The 22,766-nt window shown below is 41.3% G+C and overlaps 1 protein-coding gene across 2 annotated transcripts in view; it reads right to left on the bottom strand.

The window, feature by feature from the left end:
- Ankle2 (ankyrin repeat and LEM domain containing 2) overlaps positions 1-22,563 on the bottom strand; it is a 28,185-nt gene extending 5,622 nt beyond the window's left edge. The window contains exons 1-10 of one of the 2 annotated variants that reach the window (XM_028777394.1): positions 22,377-22,563; positions 19,283-19,756; positions 17,464-17,670; positions 16,052-16,248; positions 15,768-15,956; positions 9,269-9,391; positions 6,654-6,720; positions 1,881-2,050; positions 749-855; positions 85-275 (exon numbers count right to left, since the gene is read on the bottom strand). In XM_028777394.1, coding sequence (XP_028633227.1) covers positions 85-275; positions 749-855; positions 1,881-2,050; positions 6,654-6,720; positions 9,269-9,391; positions 15,768-15,956; positions 16,052-16,248; positions 17,464-17,670; positions 19,283-19,756; positions 22,377-22,563 — 1,912 coding nt within the window. The remainder of the gene's footprint in view (positions 1-84; positions 276-748; positions 856-1,880; positions 2,051-6,653; positions 6,721-9,268; positions 9,392-15,767; positions 15,957-16,051; positions 16,249-17,463; positions 17,671-19,282; positions 19,757-22,376) is intronic. The other variant, XM_028777395.1, reaches the window with a different exon arrangement.
- Between the last annotated feature and the right edge of the window lie 203 nt (positions 22,564-22,766).

The raw sequence follows: 22,766 nt of genomic DNA on the forward strand, positions 1-22,766 counted from the left end.
GACGTCAGTTTTAGGAAAAGATCTGATTTTACAGTAAAAACATATTAAGAAAAGAGAAACCCACAGACACCTGCACCTACTTACCAAACTCTGAGGTTCTTTCTGGAAGGCAGCCTTCATTTTCATCTATTTCTTGTTGAGCTTTTTTGCTTAACTCCTTCTGGATAAGGTATTCTTCTAGTCTTTGCAAGCCTTCCTGGGAAGACAGATCAACAAAACATCCCAGAAATTCCCAGTATTCAACCCAGGGATACCCCAGCTCATGAGCTAGCTCCCTGTAAGAAATAAAACACAACAGTTGAGAAAACAGGAAAATAAAAACAAATGAAACAAAAAACCAACTACACAGATGGGCCACTGTTGTTTTGGGTATTTTACTTTGCCCTAATTTGGGGCGTTCTCTCATGCTCCCCCAGTGGTTAGACCCTGCATGTTCTTTGAGGAGTTACTCTGACATAGCAAGTAACTCTTACTCATAGAAGAAGCACAGTGTACAATCATAACTTCACAGCAAAAAATAAAAAAAAACACAAATCCTCCTAATGTATGTCCTTGCCTTGGCTAAGTATGTAAAACTTTAGAGGTCTGTAGCAGGTTCAAACTGGGCACATACTTTGAAAAAAGGCTCTCATTCCTTCTGGAAACTGTTACATTTCAGTATTCATAATTAATATATATTTTTTTTATCATTTATCCACAACCACACAGCACACTTTGCTCAGCCTGGCAGTCATGGTCCTATGAATACCTTCCAACTCTCTCAATGCCTCGTTCTGGGTCAGACTTTCTGATGCTGTGGAAGAAGCCTGCTTTCTTTCGAGGTGGAGTTTTCCAGAGCTTTCGAAAATCTTCTGCCTGGAAGAAAAAGTGTCAAGATAGGCTATGCTTCATGCAGCTCACCTGAGACTTAGAACTACCAACACCACAGACTTAATGGCTTTCTACCACCTTACAGATTCTGCATCCATTTCTACATATAGCCAAGAGAGAACATGACCTCATGGGATCTGGGAAAGGTGGCATTGGTTGTATGACATTTCCTAGGTAGAAATTTATTTACAACTCCAGGAAAAGTGATACAAAGAAGAGATGCCATTCTGTACTGCCTAATGTTGAGGGTCAAATCTTGCTCAGGATGGCCTAAGTATGGAGCTTCACCCTAAGGACAACAGGTATTGTCTATCTGCTACCTCATTGGTTCATATCCCCTTTCCCCTTACATATAAAAGGAAAGCTGACATCTCTCTCTCATGAGTAATCCTTACTGGAATTTTCCTGAAAATTATTTAAAAAGCTGTTCTGTGACAAGATCTTATTTTCAAATTGATATGCCTGCTTCAACCTCCCAAAAAGCTGGAATTACAGCATGTGCCACCATGACAATCTTATTTAGAAAGTTTTAAATAATACAACAGTGAGATATTTCACTGGAGAAAGCTGTCAGCTGTAAATCTGGCATAAAAGCATGTAGATCCAGCAATTCCACCATTTGTAAGTAGAGCTCAACTAAGCAGGCGTATGACAGGAACTCAGGAACATGGGGGAAGCCGTAAGAGTTTCATGTGTAGGAAGCTCAGTCTGGAATTTGAATTTGCAAATGTGGAGCTCCCTAAGGTGCAATGGACTGGTAAAGAACAGAAGGAACTTGGCCAGGAAAACACTAATATGCTGAGAGGACTGAGCTTCGGAATACACTTTCCCTGGCCACATAACAAAACAAACACTCCAAGGCTTCATTAAGAGGTGATCTCAGATAAAGATGACCTCAGGCTTCCAGGAGTTGGCCTCCATGACCAAAACAAAGCAACAGACTGGAGCATCAAACCCTAAAATGTAGTCAGCCAAGACAGTTCCCAAAACTTTGTCTCCTGGCCACTCACTTTGGATGGACTCAGAGGCCCCACAAACGCTCTCAGTGTCATCACAGGATCTCTGGGGCTACTTCTGCAGTGGTCAGCATTAGAGGCTTCAGCTTTCTGGTCTGAGGACCACAGCTCCCCAATGACAGGAGAAGTGTCTTCTGCTCTCAGAAGTGGCACATAGTAGTGACCTGAATAGGAGATAAATGTCAGCCACAAGCTTCTGCTTTATTTGGTCTGAGTTAGGGTCTAGGAGAACATCAAGGAAAACAGTGACAAAAAGGACCAGGAATAAGATAGGCTTGGGGTCCAAGACCAATTTGTGTCAGCAACTACTAAGTGAGTCTCTTCTCCATTCTTTACTACTAAAGCAGGGTTCTGTTTGGTTTTGATTTCTGAGCCCTGTATGCATAATGGAGACAATGATATACCTTGCAAGGCTTTGAGATTACACATGAAGATGCATTCTTATGGTACTCTTCAATACATGAGCTGCCAAGAGTAAATGTTTGTAAAAAAGATGAACTATCAGCAAACAAACAGGTCAGTAAGGTTCAGTCCTATCTCATATGAACAAACAAACAAAGCTACCCCATATTGCTTCTACTCAATCTGCAGTTTCCTGTTTTGTTCAATGGTTTATCAATGTTATTTCACAAAACTTCAAATCTAGAAGGCATCATATAATTCTTCTCTTGCCTTTAAAAATTATCTGCTCTGTTAGTACTTCTAGGCAACTTTACTTTATGGTAAAACTTCTGAAGCCAAACTACCTTTTCTTTTTCCTGGTCTCCATATCTCTCTTACATGCACAAATGCATACACACACACACACACACACACACACATACACACACACACACACCTCTCAACTCTTCTCTCTATATCCATCTATAAAACACACCATCAAATTCCTGTCCTGAAACATACTGAATATAAACAAAACAAAAAACATTAAAGAAATAAATAAAAAAGAAATGAGAGAAGAGGTAAGCAGACACCCAACAAAGCTGTAAGACTGGAGCCATGAATCTGATTAGGACAGAGAACGAGCTTAGCACACAGAGGTCACACTTCCTTCTACGCTGATTCCATTTCTCATTCTTGTAGAAGTGTGCTAGAATATCAGCATGTCATGCTGCTCACAATTTCCTGGGCATTTTTCATTTCAAGTGCTTATAATAGCTTTTATATCTTTTTTTTTTACTTAAAGAGTGTTAACATAGAGCCTACCTTAAAAAAACAACAAAAGCCAAAAAACAAAGAAACAGACCAAAACCCCACATCATTAAAATATATCTTTAACATTTATTATTTGTCTATAATGTACATAAGGCCCCAGGTTTGATACTGAGGATTAATAAAACTGAGTATGGTGGCTTATATCTAGAATCCCAGTTCTCGAGAGGACAAGGTAAGAAGATCAGAAATCAAGGTCAACCTGAGTTTAGTGAGTTTGAGAGCATCTTAGGCTACATGAGATTCTATATAAAAAAACGACCAAAGGGGGTGATGGAGGTAGAGCTCAGCAGTTAGAGAATTTGCTGCTTGGGCAGGGTGCCAGGGCTTGGTTCCTCTAATTCTACCTACCTTCTCTGTAGTCGTCCAGTTGCACAGAATCCAACACCCTCTTCTGTTCTCTGTGGGCACCAGGCATGTACTTGATGCACATATGTATATGCACACAAAGCACTCATGCACATACAATAAAAATAATTTTTAAAAATAGGAAAATGGTTGGGCATATGCCTTTAATCCCAGCTCTCTGGAGGCAAAGGCAGGCTAATCTCTGAGTTTAAGGCCAGCTTGGGCTACAGAATGAGTTCCTGGGCAGCCAAGAATATATAGTGTGACCCTGCCTCAAAACAGACAAATCAACCAGGGAAATGTATTTAACATTTTATATTCTGAGATTGTGACTGATACCACATACCTATGAGATTTTCATGAATGACAGATTTTTGTTTTGTTTTGTTTTGTTTTGTTTTTCGAGACAGGGTTTCTCTGTGTAGCCCAGGCTGTCCTGGAACTCGCTCTGTAGACCAGGCTGGCCTCGAACTCAGAAATCCCCCTGCTTCTCCCTCCCAAGTGCTGGGATTAAAGGTGTGTGCCACCACCACCCGGCCGAATGACAGATTTCTATCCCCTTCCCCTTTCATGGATTTTGAAATAATAGCTGTTTTTTGGAAAGTATACATACAACAAAACTCATGTATAACCTAGCTATTCATAAAATATGGCTTACCTTCTTTTGAATATTCAAGTCCTTTAAAAATTTGGAATGTGTATGTGTGTATGAGTATGTATGTGCACATGCTGAGGATCGAACCTAGGGCTTTGCATATTAGAATGTTCCAGAAATATACTTTACCACTGCAAGATGTTAAAACTTGTATATAAAGGGCTGTGAGATAGATCAAAGGTAGAGCTGTCCAGCATGCTTGAGGACATGAATTTAATCCCCAGTACTTTGAAGAAGACAACAATACTGCAATGACAAAACTGGATTTGTGGCCTCAGTGGTCTTATGTCTAGCTTTCATATCCTATTCATTTCCTTAAAATGTTGTATATTGGGGGCTAGAGAGACATCTCGGCAGTTAAGAACACTGACTGCTTTTCCAGAGGACCTGGGTTCAATTCCCAGCACCCACATGGCAGCTTATAACTGTAACTCCAAGATCTGACACCCTCATACAGCCATATATGCAGGTAAAACACCAATGTACATAGAATATAAACAAACAAACAAACAGTTATGTGTTCTCTCCCTCTATTTATATAAGTTTGGGTATCTTCTGGATGACTGAGCAGCATGCAGTACTGTAGTCAATTCTGCAGCATGCTCCCTGGAGCATTAAGTCTAGAATGTGAAAACAGCCACAAGACAAACACTGAAGCTCTTGCCTTGGGTTTTATGACCCTCAGCAAGAAACAGGGAAGGTATGTAAAATTCCACAAGGCTGAGTAACAAAAAGGAACATGGTTGCAGAAGTACCATGCTAATCCCAGAAAAAAGTTAGGTGATCAGATCTTGGCAGTGATCAAATTATATGATTACAAATAAGCAAAGTCTCACCACAAACTGTAAATAATTACATTTTAAGGTATTTCTGGCAGTTTAGATTAATTGTGTTCTGTAACACAGCTGGAATCTCCAGCAAATGACAACTAGCCCAAAAGACACCTCTACCACCTCCACCATACACTGGGATTCATGGGTGCATAGGCAGAAAGGACTACAAGAGATCAGAGTACAATTAAAAATCCAGATAATCTTAGATTGGGAGTCTGTGATGGTTTGAATATGCTTGACCCAGGCAGTGGCACTACTATGAGGTGTGGCCTTGTTGGAGGAAATGTGTCACTCTAGGGTTGGGTTTTGAGACCCTCCTAACTACCTAAAAATAGTCTTCTGTTTGCCTCGGAACAAGATGTAGAACTCTCAGCTCTTCCTCGAGCGCCATGCCTGCATGGATGCTACCATGCTTCCGAATGGACTGAACTTCAGAATCTGTAAGCCAGCTCCAATTAAATGTTTTCCTTTGTAAAAGATGTCTTGGTCATGGTGTATCTCTTTACAGCATTGGAAACCCTAACTAAGACAGTTAGTACCCAATTCTACAAATGTCAGATATACAGGCTACAGAAACTCTGATTTGAGAAAATACCCAGAGACACTGTGCTAAGCCATGACCATGGCTATATACCTAAGAAAGAAAAGAAGTCAAAACAGAGGCCAGAAAACTTCAATTTTACTTTGTCAGCAGAAACAACAAACTGGGTCCATGGGTAGAGACAAAGGGAAAAGTATCAACATATCTTCTGAGATCCACTGAAAACAACACAGTAGGACAGTCCCTCTTGAAACTAACATACCCACAGACCAGAAGCACAGCAGCCACAATTAGGAGCACAATTAATGGAAGTACTATTCAGGCCATAAAACTCAGCATATAGACAGCACCACCTGCCAAAATGAAGGCAATGAGCAATCCATCCAAGTCCATAGTCTCTAAATATACTAACCTTGCTTTTTTGCTTCTATAGTTCCTTCCACTTCTGGCTAACTGTACTTGCTAACTGAAATGTTGACCAGAGATATGGATTTTGTGCTTTAAAAGGTCACCCTGAGAAAGACTCATGGATATACTGGGATCCTGAACACCTAATGAAGTTGTTGGCAGGCTAAGACTTTCCACTGGCTTAAACCCATGTCCAAGCAGTTTTCTCTGGTGGATACCAAAGAGGAAAAGAGAGGGACTGAAGATAAAGAAGGGAGAAGAAAGTGTAGGAGAGAAAGAGAGGAGGGGAAGAAAGAGATAGCAAGGAGAGAGAAAATGAGTATGAACGAATATCATCCATCCACAACCCAGCAGGATAATGGTCCTGATTGGGTCCTCAGTTTGAAAGGTTAAGCTGGGCTAGACAGCCTCATAGGGGCAAAAGAGGGAGACAGACCAAAATACAACCTTCTTGAAACAAGCCAAAAACAAAAGCTAAATAACTAAACAAGGAGCTCTGGGCTTCAGCCCTCCCTAGTGAGAAATGATCAGAGAAACCTGCTTCAGAAATGGAGTGAGTCCCTGAGCAGCAATCAAGTAAAAGAGGCCTAAAATTAGAACAAGAACAAGTTGTATGAAATCAGGCAAGGGTATAGTATCTAAGAAAAACAATGGATAATTTCAAAAGGCTCTGAGGGCATTCATAGCACTACTGTTTCAGAACTTGGGAAAGCAGATCAATCTCTGCTGTACTGCCCCAGGTCCATTCATACATTGAGCCCACAACTCACCCATTAAGTATTCTCTAATCCTTTCTTTCAGTTCTACAGATTTGTTTTTGCTTCTTTCACAAATTACCTATTTAAACAAAACAGACAAAATGAGTATTCTAAATATTACTAAATTACATTTCCTAACAAATAATTTTTTTTACTTTAAACTTAGTAAAATAGGATATTATCTTTAAAATTTGTATTATTTATTATGTGTATGAGTCTATGTTGTGTATAAGTGTGGTGTAAGTGCAGATGTCCCAGAGGTCAGAAGAAGGTGTTGGTTCCCTTGGAGCTGGAGTTGCAGGCAGCTGTGAGTCATCCAACCTGGGTGCTGGGAACAGTACATGTTCTTTTTTGTTTGGTTTTGTTTGGTTTTTCAAGACAGGGTTTCTCTGTGTAGTCCTAGCTGTCCTCAAATTCAGAAGTACACCTGCTTCTGTCTCCTGAGTGCTGGGATTAAAGGTGTGCGACACCATCCCAGCAAGTGTTCTTAACCACTGAGCTTGTTTCTCCAACCCTAGCATTATCTTAATGAAAATTTCACAAAACTAACACTCAGAAAACCTGTGCTGGGGGGGTAGAGAGATGATGATTCATTGGTTAAGACCACTGGATGATCTTTCAGAGGACTTGGGTTCAATTTCTAGCATTGACATGGCATTTTACAACTGACTGCAATTCCAGTTTCAGTGGATCTGAGACCCTTTCCTAGCCTCCACAGGCACAAGGCATACATGTAGTGCAGACATATATGGAGGCAAAAATCACACCTACACACAAAAATAAATAAACTAGCCGGGCAGTGGTGGTGCACGCCTTTAATCCCAGCACTTGGGAGGCAGAGGCAGGCGGATTTCTGAGTTTGAGAGTTTGAGGCTAGCCTGGTCTACAGAGTGAGTTCCAGGACAGCCACAACTACACAGAGAAACCCTGTCTCGAAAAAACCAAAAAAAAAAAAAAAAAAACAACCAAAAAAAAAAAACAAACCCCAAAAACAAAAAAACAACAACAAAAAAAACAAACTAAAAAGAAAACCCGTGCTCAACACCACAGCCTATTCAATAAGATCACTCACTGAAAACACTCATTGGAACAGGGCAAGAAAGCAGACTCTAGCAATATGGTAAATTTTATCTTTTTTCTACACACAACTTTAGCTTCCTATCTTGTGCAAGGAAAAAAAAAAACCTTAAAAGTATATTAGGGAGCTAAAAAGATGGCTCAGCAGTTAAGAACACTGGCTGTTCTTCCATAGGACCTGGGTTCAATTCCCAACACTCACATGGCAACTTACAACTGTCTGTAACTACATTTCCAGGGGATCTGACTCCTGCACACAGACATACTGCATCATACAGACATGTGGGTAAACACTAATGCACATAAAATAAAAGTAAATAATTAAAACAATTATATCAAGTCTGAATACAGGAACACGCTACAATGTCTCATCTGAAGGAGTTTTACAGTCTAAAAGTACACACTCTCTACACACATTTTTGTCTACACACATTTTTGCTGTTGGGTATCTGACTTCAAACAGTGCTACTACCTCATATAGAACATAGATGTATTTTTGCAGCTACTAGAATCAACTTTCTGAGCTCCTGTGCAATTATAATAGTAATAATATGTTAGAAACAACAGAAAAGCAATTACTTTCAAATAAAATCAAAACAACAACAAAATCCTGGCAAGTTACCATTTTGTGAAGCAAACCAAAATTGTTCACTCAGTTTTAGAAGGCTTTTTTAGCATATTTAAGACACTAGGTGCTATACCCAACATTGTATATATGACACAAAACAGTCATATATACAATTTTAGGCTGGTTATCAAAAATCATTTTATAAAAATATAATAAAACTATATCCCTCTGTAGTAAAATTTTATGGTTTTCTTTTTTCTTTCTTCCTCCATTCCCGAATACAAAGGCCTTGTGTATGTTAGGGAAGTTTTCTACGAACTGGGGTATCTGAATGCTATTAAATGTTGTAATAGTTAAAGAAGGGGCCTGACCCTTGGGAAGATACTCCTACTAGAAGAATGTACTTTAGGTTTTAGTTCTGAAAGTAGTAGATCTAGGTCAGCTAGCAGCATATAATGCCTGATCCTTAAATTAGCACTTTGGTTCTTGTTAGTTCCAGGTCTGTCTTTCTGTCACAGGCTTGCTTCACTTTGCTTGAGTGCAACAGTATGTATGTATGTGGGCTGCTCCCTATCTGCTTTACAGCAATCGGCTGCTTCACACATTATCACCATCACTACCACCACCAAAACCATCATGACCACTGCTACCATCACTGCCCGTAGCCATCATCATGACCACTGCCTGCTTTCTCTCTCAACTTGGTTGGCTTATGTGTTTAGAAGGAACATGGTAAGAATGAGTTGTTCAGAATAACTGATGACCAGTTTCAGAAAAATAAAATCAGCAAGACTAGGTTAGCTCATTCCCTCCTGGCTCCACAAATACACTGGTTTCAGAGTACATCATACTCAGCAGTCAGCCCCACAAGGCAAACACAGCTCAAGTTACTTGTGATTCCACTAGCTACAGTCACAGAATGCATATTTATATATTTCAATTTCTAACACAAGACAGTAACTACCATTAAAACGTTACTTACCTCTTCAGGTGTTTTACCATATTTATTCTTTGAGTTTTTCACAATCAAAGGGTGCGAAGAAAGCACATTGACTACATCCACATTTCCAAATTTGCAAGCAAAATGCAATGGTGTATCAAAGCCCTAGGAAAGATGTAGAAGAAACATAATTACTTAAATTATTAACATGAAACGGTGAAAGTAGGTGTTTACTTAAAACAGTGGTTCTCAACCTTCTTAAGCCTGCAACCCTTTAATACAGTTCCTCATGTTGTGGTGACTCCCAACCCCCATAAAATTATTTTTGTTGCTACTTCATTAACTATAATTTTGGTGCTGTTACGAAGCATAATGTAAATACCAATGGTCTTAGGCAACCCCTGTAAAAGGGTCATTTTACCCGCAAAGGAGTTGCGACCCACAGGTTGAGAACCAATGATCCCCTCCTCCCAGTCACTCCCTTTCCCTTCCTCTCCCTTTCCCCTATGCCCCCCTCCCTTTCTCTTCAGAGGAGGAGAGACCTCCCATGGATATCAACCAGCCTTGGCATATCAAGTTGTAGTTGGAATGGGTGCATCTTCTACCGAGGCTAGACAAGGCTGTCAAGTTAGGGGAAAGGGATTCAAAGGCAGGCAACAGTCAGAGTTGGCCTAAGCCGTTGCTGTTAGAGGTCTCACATGAAGATCAAGCTGTAAGGGGGCCTAGGTCCATCCATGGTGGAGAACCACTGATTTATAACAAAGTCCACCAAGCCTGACAACCTGAGTTTAATCCCGGGGTGGAAAAAAGAGAACTGTATTCTGTGAATCTACACCCCCCTCACTCCCAGGCACACACACTAAATAAATACATAATAAAAATCGTGTTTTGAGGCAGGGTCTCACTATGTAGCCCTAGCTAGCTTGTAACTCCCTATGTAGACCATGGTAGCCTTAAACTCAGATCTTGCCTGCATCTGCCACCTGATATCTGGAAATTTTTTTAAAAAATTAACAATAAGTAACAAAGACTCAGACCTTCGTGATAACACTTGACAAGTGAATGTAGAAGGGTCAGGAATTGAAGGTCATTCTTAGCTACACAGTAAGTTTGAGGCCAGCCTGGATTACATAAGATTGCTCAGTGGTTAAGAGCACTGGCTCATCTACCAGAGGTCCCAGGTTCAATTCCTAGGACTCACATGGCAATCTGCTCACCTAGGCCTAGTCCCCTAGCCTCTATTCTGGCTCAAAACACCCCCCCAACCCCTGCATTAACTGATTCTCTCACCGCCCCAACCCCCACCTTTCTTGAACAGCTCTGCTTGATCTCACACTAACTCTAGCCATCTGTTCCAGTCTGCTGGCTCCTTCTCATTCTCTGGCTCATTTGTTATCACCTGTGTCTAGCTTGTTCTCTCTTCAACCTGCCTGTAAAAATCACCTGGTTAAACTGTTTCCTCCTCTCTGTTTGGCCCTTCCTTTGCACTACCCCTGAAGTAGCTTCCCTTTCCTCTCTCTTCTCATGAGAGTTGTGCATATACTATTTTGTCAAATCTTTCTGATTTATCACTTTGTCTACCACTCAACTAGACATCAATTTTAAACATGGGCATCCTTCTACAAACTGACTTTACCTTCATTGTAGGGATTAAAGGTGTATACTAAGGGTGAGCCACATCACAACTAGAAACATGTTTTTCCAGTAAATAACACAATCTCAGGGTTCACGGTGTGATCAAATATTCTGCAGAAGACATACATGCAGGCAAAGCACTATTGTACATAAAAATAAAATAATTAAAAAAAAGTCTCTGTCTCAAAATTGAACACCCCAAAAGACAAAAAAGGCCTCAGAAATAAAAAAGATACTGCTTTTACTGTTGGCAAAAGTACCTGGGATGCTAGCATACAGTCACTGCTTGCTAGGCCCTGAGCCTGGCACACTAATATCTGTCACTCTTCATTTGGTGTTAAGTGCCCAGATTCAAGGAGGCACTTACGATCAAAGAATACAGTCAACCTTAACTTTAATAATTTGGGACCCAGTCTATAATCAGGGAACCAGTGTTCTAAAAGTTGAGTAAGTTGGCTGGGCAAGATGGAGCTTGAACCTTTCAGATGTCAAAGCATAAGTAGGACAAACTGGGCATATGGTTACTATGTAAGGTGAGGCTCATCCTTTGTGACTAAGCCCTGATTGTGTAGGAATCTCAGTATCACCAGAGCTGAGCTGGAGAACATCCAACTGCCATCCCCCACACAGTTCTGATATCAGGGGGTTGTTTGAGGGTGTGGTAGGAGAAATTTGACTTTATTCCTATTTTTTTAAAAAATCTGTTTCTATAATTTTGTTTGGTTGACTACATTTCTCTTTAGTTTTACAACTTACTTCTATTGTAAGTTATCTCTAATTTCTTTTCCTATTTATTGTTTGAGACAGGTGTATTTTTGCAGCTATTGGGATCAATCTTCTGAGCCCCTAGGTAATTATAACAGAAATATGTTAGAAACAACAGACAAACAATAACTTTCAAATAAAAACAAAATAACAACAATGAAACCTACAAATTACCACTTTTTAAAAGAAACTAAAACTGTGGGCTCAGTGGTAGAGGGCTTGTCTAGCCTATTTGAGATCCTCGGTTCAGTTCCCAGCACTGGGTGTACATGAGTTTTAGGCTAGCTGAAATCACTTATAAAAATATATATCAAAGTAAAATTGTAAAATTTTACTCCTTTCTTATCATTTTTGTAGACCAGGTTGGCCTTCAACTAACAGTCCACCTGCCTCAGTCTCCCTAGTGCTTTCTTTTATTCTTTCCCAGTCTTCTAAACTCCCAGATTTCTGAGAGTTTAGTTCTTGGCTCTAGCCTGTCATTGAATTCTCCTTCATATAAAATAAATTCCTGTGTCTCAAACCCTTATTTAAGGCTTATACAACAACTAAAAGCTATACTTTTGAAAAGTCTTCAGAAATCAGTTTCTAAAATTTTTATTTATTTATTTATTTATTTATTTATTTATTAATTATACAAACTGTGTGTGTTCAGGTGCTTCAAGGTCAGAGGACAACTTGTAGGAACTGACTTTTAACTTTAACTATATAGGTCTCAGAGATTAACCCAAGGTTGTAGGTTTGCGGGGACAAGCTCCTTTCCCTGTTGAGCCAACTCACTAATGTTTCTTTCTTAGTGGTTCGAGAGATCAAACAGAGCCTTACATATGCCAACTACACACTCTTAACAAGGTTTTGTACCTTCTGTATTTTGGCATTCTTTCTAGTCACAGCCTAGCTGATGTCTCTTGACAGAAGGCTAGCCACCACATAGAATCCTCCATCTAGCTGCTTTCTGACTGTATGTCTACTCACTACCTGTGAGATCTCTTCATCAGTGAGTGTTACTTTTATAACCACAAATTTATTGGGGTTTTTTTGTTATCTTAATTATCTCATTTTATGTGTATGGTTGTTTTGTCTGCAAGTATGTCTGTGTGCAACATGTGTTCCTGGTGCCCAGGGAAGTCAGGAGGAGTCAGATGCCCTGGAAGCAGAGTTAGATGTTTGTGAGTGGTCAACTGGAAGAATAGCCAGTGCTCTCAACTGGCTGAGCCATGGGTTGGCTGGCTTGTTTTAACTAGTCTCACATAGCACAGATTTGCCTTAAACTCACTGGGTGCCCAAGGGTGACCTCAAGCTTCTACTCCTCTTGCCTCTACCTCCCAAGTGCTGGAATGATAAGCATTTATCACCATAGAGTTTTCTATGCTGCTGGCAATCTAATTAGGACTAGTTGACAACTAGGCAGGCACTCTACCTATTAAGCTACATGCCCCTGCCCTCCCTGTTCTGTAAGTTTCCTCTGAGACTGACATTTTCCATCCTTTAATGAAGCTCTTTAAACAGGAAGGAAAATAACTCAAAATAGCTTCAGGAAGTCCCTGAAATTGACTATATTTATTAGGTTCCTCCCTGCCAAAGTAAACAATAAAAACAAAGAGTACTGCTCATACTGAAGGAAGCTGAGCTGCAAAGACTCTTTGACAGAGCATATGGTAGTTTGAATAGGAATGGTCCTCATAGGTTCATAGATTTAAATGCTTGGTCACTAGGGAGTAGTACTATTAGGTGTGGCAATGTTGGAGTAGGTATGGCCTTGTTGGAGGAAGTCTGTCACTAGGGGTGGGCTATAGGGGCTTCAGAAGCTCCACCGAGACCCAGTGGCTCTCTCTTCTTGTTGCCTGTTGTCCCAATGTAGAATTCTTATACTATTTCTCCAGCACCACATCTACTTGCATGTGGCCACATTCCCTGCCATGACAATGGACTAAAAACCTCTGAACTGTAAACAAGCCCCAATTAAATGCCTTCCTTTATAAGAGCTGCCATGGTAACCATATCTCTTCATAGCAATAGAACACTGACTAAGACAGAAGCTGGTACCACCAAAGACTTGAGTATTGCTGTGATATGACTGTAGGCCTGACCTTTTGTTTTTGTTTTTTTGAGACAGGTTTTATCTGTATAGTCCTGGCTTTTGTGGAACTCAACTCTGTAGACCAGGCTGGCCTCAAACTAATAGAGATTTACGTGCCTTGGCCTCCCTAGTGCTAGGATTAAAGGTGTGCGCCACCAACACCCCTGACTATGCTTTGTGGATGAATAAGGAACGTTTTCGGACTCTGGAAAAGAAAACCAATTGGACACTTTAAGTGGGGCTTAATGGGACATGCTATCAGGAGCATGGGAGACAGTGTTGCTGAGGGGCCCAGCTGAACAAATTTCAGAAGGGAAGAATATTCATATGTGTCCTATAAACCATTCTTTTGATGTTTAGAAAAAAGAAAGAAAGAAAGAAAAGGTTGGGGGGCTGCTTTCACCCTTGTCTGAAAAATTTGCCTGAGGGTAAAATGAGTTTTGGATTAATGAACATGGCACAGGATATTTCCGGGCAGCCTATTTGGTGCTGTCTTGTTATTAATGGTGACTTTTATGCAGAACTATATAGAAAAGGAGGCAAGAAAAAATACAAAATGCAGTTTGAGGAGAAAAGGAACACCAGAAGTGTAACAGAGCTAAGTCCAGTGTCCAAGGAGATAAACAATTTAAAGAAAAGCCTGGTCCTAAATATAATAAAGGGAGTGGTGACTCTCTGGGCATCCACTAAACTTCCAACTTATGAAAAGGATTTCTAAGTTTTAATCCCAGCACTCAGGAGGCAGAGCCAGCCTGATCTACAGGGCAAGTTCTAAAGTAGCCAAGCTTAGCCAGTGAAAGAAACTATCAAAACCAGAAAGTTGGCCAACCCTGTCTTGAAAAAACAAAAACAAAAAACCCTAATCAAAACAAAAAACTGAACAAACAAATAACAAAACAAAACCCGAAAGCTGGTGGAAATGAATTTGAGGCCATGTTCCAGCCACAGCAAGCAGAAGAATAGGGGAGCTTTGGCCACATGCTTCTGGCCTTAGAGTCAAGGACATAAGAAAGTGTAGTAGATTCTCCCTCTACTGCTAAGCTGCTGCCATGTCAGGAATGACCCTGCATGGAGGCCCAGAGGGGCCATCTCATGAAACTGTGAAGGTGAAGCCTAGGTTGATTTGGAGACCCCAAGATGTTGGAGACGCCAGAGACAAGGGATACCTGCCAAGCAAAGCTGCAAACCAGGTATGGAAGCAATCCAAGAGACAGAAGTGTGTTGCTGTGGATGAAGGTGAACGGAGTTACAGATCTGAAGCTTTGATATCAGTATGATTCTAACAACTGTTAGGAAATCAACAGCTGTTGATTTTCAAACAGTGTTGAGATTATAGACTATAGAGCCTTTTGAAGTTGGACTAATGAATTTTTGCTTTGTGGCCCAAATGGAATGTGGTGATTTGAATAGGAATGGTCCTCACAGGCTCATGGATTTGAATGCTTGATTGTTACTCGGAGGAAATGTGTCACTGGGGGTGGGCTTTGGGGTCTTAACTCAATGAACTAAACCTTTGAATGTACCGCACGCCCTAATTAAATGCTTCCCTTTACAAGAGCTGCTGTGGTCACAGTGTCTCTTCACAGCCATGGAATATTAAGACAGACCAGCTGCCTAGAAAAGGGTCAGATCAACTGAGGCACCTGAAAAGAATACTCTTCTAATCTGTTGAGCTGCCTGCAGGCTATGTTCCAAGTTCCCAGTTAAACTGTCACCCATGCTAGGGTGGGCCCTGGTGATGCAACTGTCTTTAGGTCATTTCTGTTCCTGTAAGTAACCTCTCATCCATATTCCTAACACTAAGTTGGGCTTTGGTGGTATCTGTACTTTGGTCTGTCATGAGTTCCCCACATGGGAGTTCTCAATGTGTGTGCTGTGTCTCCCCAAGATAAGTCTTGTTATATAACACCTCATAAACATCTTTCTAAGTCAATGAGTGTTCTTGTCTTCCTAGTATTCCTAAGTCTTGCATGCTGATGTAACACAGAAAAAGAAAGAAAAAGAAGTACTCTCACATATCAGGAACCCAAACCTTTATCAGACAGACTAATGAGGAATACTTACCACTTTATCAGGAGTATTAAGATACAGGTCGACAATGTAGAGGATTCGCTTCTGAAGCATGTCCATGTTATCATCTGGGTACATCAGACGCATAAATTCAGGGTTCTCCAGGGTCTCTAACGTCAGCTGGCACACAGAAGCCTGATTCTCTTTGGCAGCCACATGCATGACATTGTACCTACATCCTTCCTGAAAGAAGACCACATGCTGAGCTTCACGTTTGTTAAAACACTGTCACTGATCAGGAACAAAGTGACCAGGAGTGATGTTAGAAGCATACGTACTTGTACAATGGTTGGGTTGTCCCCAGAACCAATTAGATAGCGAGGATTACTCCAGATCAGATCAGAAAAAGTGCGTTCTTCGCCCTTTTCAACAGCTTTCCGCAGCTGGGCAGTAAGGTCCTGTGTACGAGGGCTTTTATAACTGTTTGCTCGTTCTTTGTTTACTGTTTCTGATTCAGACAGGCACAAGCCATCTGCTATCAAGAGACAGAATTGAAGAACACTTAATTTGACAAAAACTTTCTTCTTACTTAGTCTACTGTGAGGTCTGTAGCCTCTCAACAGAGGATGAGCAGCTCTTGGGAGTGACATGTAGGAAGTGAAATGACACGGAGCACAGCACTAATGCAGTGCCAAATACAATCAGACAGCTGAAGACGGAGAGAAAGACAGCATTTTGTGTACTTTCTTTTTTGAGAAGATCTCACTATGTAGCCTAGGCTGACCTGACTTAGATCTACCTACATGTGCCTGCTGAGTGCTGGCATTAAGGGCATACACTACCATGTCTGGCCATTTAGTGCACTTTGAAGATAAGTCAGGAAGATATAACCTACAATCTGTATCTATAATAATATACATCATTAACATAATATAAACTAATGTAATATAATAATATAATCTGTATCCTATAATCTATAACTTATAATCCCAGTATTCAAGGAGTTGAGATAGGAGGACTGCAAGTTCAAGGCCAGCATGGATTAACATGATTGAGACCTTGTCTCAAAAAACCCAACTGTAATACTCCTTTACAGAAAAAGAGTTCCACATACAACTTTTAAGGGTTTAATCAAAACCTGAAAGTTTCGTAAAACAATTTCCTGCAGAGGCACTTTCCCAAACTGAAAGGAGAGAAATCCGAGTAAGGGAAGAGTAGAAGGCCAGAGGTCCACCTCAAACAACTGAAGAGACTTTTCCTACAAAGGATGTGAATCAAAGTCAAGTCTCTCCAAATAGGCCTCTGGTTTTGAGTCACACAGAGGGCACAGTCAGATTCCTAGCTCCTATAGGGAGACGATTCTTGCACATCCTAGAAGTAGGTGTACCTTCAGATGGGGTTATAGATTGTCAGCAACAAAATACCACAACTCAAACTATAGTGAGAGCCCCAAGAAGATGGAAGTGCTCCCTTTGCTGCTTCTGTGGTCCATATGCCAAGACTTGGCTCATCAGCTTCAGGGTCTACTAGCACCAGACTCCATCCACCCCTATGCCTTCAGACCTTCCCAGGGCAGCCCCCATCCCCTTTCTCTTTGGTTGTTCTATTGTAGGAAACCTCAGCTCCATACCTCCTCCTACACCAGATTTATCTCATAGATGAAGAAATCGAGGTGCCTGTCAAACATCAGGAAGAGAACAAGAGAGGAAACTGACAGTAATGACAAGGTAAGAGGTACAGAATCCCTTACCTTTCAACCCCTCACTGCCACAGAGGGGCACTGCCTTCACAGGAGACAGTAAGGACATGGTTTTGCTGGGAGAAGGTAAGTAATCACATATCCCTCTAGCAAATTTCTCAGCATCTTCTCTTGTTGGAAAAGCTTTAAACCGGGACCCTTTGATCAATTTGACAGCTTGTAAAGCTTCCTTTTTATCTTCGTAAACATGGATCCTATCTGGGTAAGAAAGCACCGAGGGAAAATTAAGAGAGGAACAGGCTGAACCGTGTATTAATTGTACCCAGCGTTCAGCAGTCAATTTACATTTGTTAACAAGTCTCTTGGTTTCCCTCTCTCATGTTCACAGTTCAGACTTTCAATCTTTTATGAAGATGTTTTTTAGGTCTGTGTGTTTTTTTTATAACTGTATGTATATAATGTGTGTGTGAATACCCTGGAGGCCTAAAGAGAATCTGAGAATCCCTTAGAGCTGGAGTCATATGTAGGTTATGAACCATCTAACATGTGAGCTGGGATATGCAAGATTATCAAGTGCCCTTAACCACTGAGCCATCACTCCACCTACTTTCCATTTTTTATTTTAAAGAGGTCCTTGGCTATCCAAAAATTCACATGAATACACTTGACAATGTGTGTGTATGTATATAAGCAAGCAATGATACATACATACCTATGTGTTAATTTCATATCCAAAGGTACAGTAACTTACAAAATGTGGTAAATTCATGAGAAGTCTGATAAAAAGTACATAACTTACTAAAAATGAATTTTAAGTGGATTAAAGATATAAATAAAAAATTCAACCGGGCAGTGGTGGCGCATGCCTTTAATCCCAGCACCTGGGAGGCAGAGGCAGGAGGATTTCTGAGTTTGAGGCCAGCCTAGTCTACAGAGTGAGTTCCAGGACAGCCAGGGATACACAGAGAAACCCTGTCTCAAAACTACCCCCCCAAAAAAAAAAAATTCAAACTTAAAAAATTGTTGGATCAGATACAATGGCTTATTCCTCTTTTTTTTGTTTTTTTGAGACAGGGTTTCTCTGTGTAGCCCTGGCTGTCCCAGAACTCACTCTGTAGACCAGGCTGGCCTCGAACTCAGAAATCCACCTGCCTCTGCCTCCCAAGTGCTGGGATTAAAGGCGTGCATCACCACCACCCGGCAGGCTTATTCCTGTTGTCTCAACAAGTCATAAGGAAAAGTCAGCAGGGTTGAGATTTGAAGCCCACCCTAGGCCATACAGCAAGATCCAGGCCTAGGCACATAGTATAATCCTTACTAAAATACAATTAATTACAAGTCTCTTCTTTCTTTCTTTTTTTTAAGAGATAGAATTTCTACATGCCAGCATCTATCCGAGTGCTGGAGTAATAGTTATGTGCCACCACTCCAGGTTTGTATGGCTCTGGGGATTGAATACAGAGCTCCATGCATGCCTGACAAATGCTCTACCAACTAAAATAGATTTCTAGCCCAAAATGGACAATTCCTTGTACAAAATTACAGTTGCACAATTGGTACATTTACATAATTGGTACATATTATATTGTTAACCTGAAAGCTGCTTTGGTTGTAATGAATTTAAGAGGGAGAAGGAAGATGATTAACCAGCAGTTACTAACAAATGGAAGTGAGCCAATTATTTGTAAGTCACATCTATCTGACAGAATCCATTTTCCTAGTAATTAAAAAAAGTATTCCTTAGAACTAAAAAAAAAAAAAGGAAGAATCAGAGAATCAGAGGGTAACAAATATGAATAATAAAATTAATCTTGGGTGGTAAGATTATAGATTCCAAGTTTGTGTAGGGAGAGACTACACAGCATGTTACCGTGTCTCACAAGGCCATCCTCATATACTGGACACACTCCATAGTACAGCAGTGGCTCCTTAGTAGCTGTCACTCCAGCCTTGTGGTTGTCATTCCTGGTAGAGGCACTGAAGGGTATCTGGTGGGCACTGGATGTTACTGCTTCCTCTTCTGGAGGGTTCAAGCCCACACTGTAACCAAAATCTTTGTCTTCAGAAAAACAGGCCTGCTGAGTTTCTTTCCCGTCCACAGATGCAGGAGTCCTTGAGGTGCCCTGAATAAATGCCATGGGAGTCACCTCGCTGTGCTTGGGAAGAGAGGAAGTCAGCAATCCACCTTGTTCTAGTAAGGCCTGCGCTAATTTCTTCTCAAAAATAAATCTTGTTGTTGATGTAATGGGTCCACATTTCAATCCAGCTTTCATAACTTCTTTTCTAAGGTCATCTGGATTCAAGAGTTTCAGTCGAGCCAACATGGCATCCATTGTCACCTCACCTAAGGTCAAGAAAGCAAGCATCAACGTGAACCACAGGTCTGGTGCTCAGTAGTTAAGCACATGCTTAAGAGTGCTCAGTTTCCTCACAGGATCCTACCTTAGATACTCTGTATTCTTATTCTAAAGCTATGCTTTTAACTTTAGTTGTTCAAAGAAGATTTGTCCCTGCAACTTAACACATAAACAGGACTTTATACATCACTACCTTCAACCTTAGGATAATTATTGAAACCCCAAGCCCGAGTTTTCTCACCTACAGAATGGAAATAATAATAGGTCCATTCTTTTGTTATAATGAGACTCAGATAAAATAATGAACATAAATTCTGTACCACTGGGTCTGACACTGGCATAATACCCATAAATGTCTGCTACAGCTATTGAACTGTTGAGGAACACAGGCTTATTAGTCCTCAGAATAAGTAATAGCACACTGGAAACTTAATTAAAATTAAAAACAAACAACAGCAAGAACAAAACCCCCTCAGACATTCAAGGGCAGCCACCTCTGACAAAAAGAGGCCACAGCTGCTCTCCAGAAAGCCTCTATTAACAAAACAGGTGAGGGCAATAACTCACTATTGGAACTCGAAATGTTAGCACAACCTTTGCAGTCTTAGAAAGACAAATAGATTGATAGAGATATGAGAGGTTGAATTAGGTCTGTAGATTAGACAACAGTGTTCTGCCACTGTTAATTTCCTCGCCATACTTGTGGTGTAATTATGGAGTATAGAAAGATCTAGAGAATCTAAGCCAATAGTATATAGACTTCCTTTACCTTTTTATTTTGAAATAATTTGTAGACTCAGAAATTGTAAACTCTGGAGAGTTCAAATTGGCCATCAGCTTCCCCTAAAGGTCGACACTTTTTATAATGATAGCACATCATCAAAAACAGGAAACTGACTTCATATAACAATTCAATGAGCGGACTTGACTTGCTAATCAATGTAGGTTCTATCCTTTTTTGAGTCTCGATGTACAAGATTATACCAGCATACCACATCCACCCCATCCATCCATCTACCCATCATCCATCCATTCACCTATCCAGCCAGCCAGCCAACTATCCTGGGTCAGACAATAAATTTTCAAAGCCAGCATGCTGCATATTTTTGTAATCCTAGCCCTTAAGGCAGGAGGATCATGAGTTTAAGGCCAGCCTAAGGTACATAGCAACAACATTAAACAAGTAAGTTTCATTTCTCTAGGACCAAAGCTTATTTCTCTAGGACAGGGAAGGCTTAACTTCCTTGAGACACTGCTAGACTAATCTCCATTAACAGACACATCAACAATGCAGGAGAGGCATCTTCTCAGCATCTGCAGACTTTTGCAAACATCAGTATTTTTAAATCTTAGTCAACCTAATAGGTATATGCATAGGTGATTTCAAAATGAAAGATTAAAAACTGGAAAGAATTTTTTAGTGAAACGGGATGCCGCCGACACTGGTGTTTGGCTCTATACACTATTAGCCACATGCACTGCTCTCCTTCAGTGTCTGGATCATTTTCACTGTGACATTCTCTCTTGGTACAGTGTTCTCTGATTAAACGGACTAGCGCGCACTATACTTATTAAAGATGCCTTCACTGCTTTGTGCTTTCCTACAATTGCATGTACAGGTGTGTGTGTGTGTATTCCCAAGTCAGAGACTAGCCACTTCCTTTTTAAAATTCAAATGTTTGTTTTACATCCTGACCACAGTTTGCCTTCCCTCTTCTCCCCTTTCCTCGACATCCCCATCATCCAGCCATGGCACATCAAGTTGCAATAAGACTCTGTGCTATTTTCTTAGGGGGGCAAAAGAATGGAAAACACAAAAGACAGGGTATTGGCCCTATTGTCACGACACAAACATCTCATCTCTCCACAGCCATGTAAAATAACCAGCACGACCCTGAACTTCCTGTTCCCATTTCTTGAGCAAAAAGCCTCCCCCCCAAAAAAACAAAACAACAACAACAAAACAAAAACAAAAACAAAACAAAAACCCAAGAAACCAATGACTACTAAGAAAGGGTTGATAGGTACGTCGGTGGTAATTATTTTAAATAATTAAAAATGAAATTGCGCAGGGTGGTGGTGGCGCACGCCTTTAATCCCAGCACTTGGGAGGCAGAGGCAGGTGGATTTCTGAGTTCGAGGCCAGCCTGGTCTACAGAGTGAGTTCCAGGACAGCCAGGGATACATAGAGAAACCCTGTCTCGAAAAACAAAACAAAACAAAAAAAAATTGCGTTTAAGTTCCCAGTAGCAAATGGAGCCTCAGTTATTCATAAGATCTTGTTAGGGTTGGCTTTTCTCTAAAGTTCTAAGGTTTAGTCAACGGTTTAAAATGTCATTTTCCTTCTAGAATATCTGGGGGCCGGGGGGATATTACTATTCATCTTCCACTGCGAACTAGATTTAAGAGAAAGTGTTAGTGAAAAGTGGCTTCTCAAGAACACATACCTCGTAAACATGGGATTATAGTGTAGGGAGGTGGAGGGCTGTGAGTTCTTATCAGGAGTTCCCAAAACACTCGCCAATGGACTCTGGTTGCGACAGGGTCCTACCGCATCCAGGGGGCGGGGAGAGTGAGGCTTTCCTCCCACGACTAACGCTGCCTTACCTGGCTGAGCGGCCACCGCTTCAGACGCGCCGGGCGGAGAAGAGAGTGTCCCGCAACGGTTCACGTCCCGCGGCCGCTTCTCCAGCCGCCGGACCAGCCAGCGCACGGCGATGAGCAGCACGGACGCGCCCAGGAGCTCCCAGGCCAGGGCCGCCCACTCCACCACTGCCAGCCGCTGCCACAGCATCGCCACCGCCGGCGCCGAGGCCTTGAGCGCGGCCGCCGCAGCCACAGCCCGCGCCGCGCTCGCCTCGGGCCCTTAGCTGTCCGCTCGCCTCGCTGCCGGAGCCGCGCCTGCCTCAGGCCTCCTCCGCCCGGCCGTGGGAAGACCAGGCGGGCTGCGCGCGCAGTGTGGGGCCTCCCGTTTCCAAACGACCGGACCGGAACGCG

The sequence above is a fragment of the Grammomys surdaster genome, unplaced genomic scaffold (genome assembly GCF_004785775.1).
Source record: "Grammomys surdaster isolate TR1022 unplaced genomic scaffold, NIH_TR_1.0 309, whole genome shotgun sequence".
Lineage (NCBI taxonomy): Eukaryota > Metazoa > Chordata > Mammalia > Rodentia > Muridae > Grammomys > Grammomys surdaster.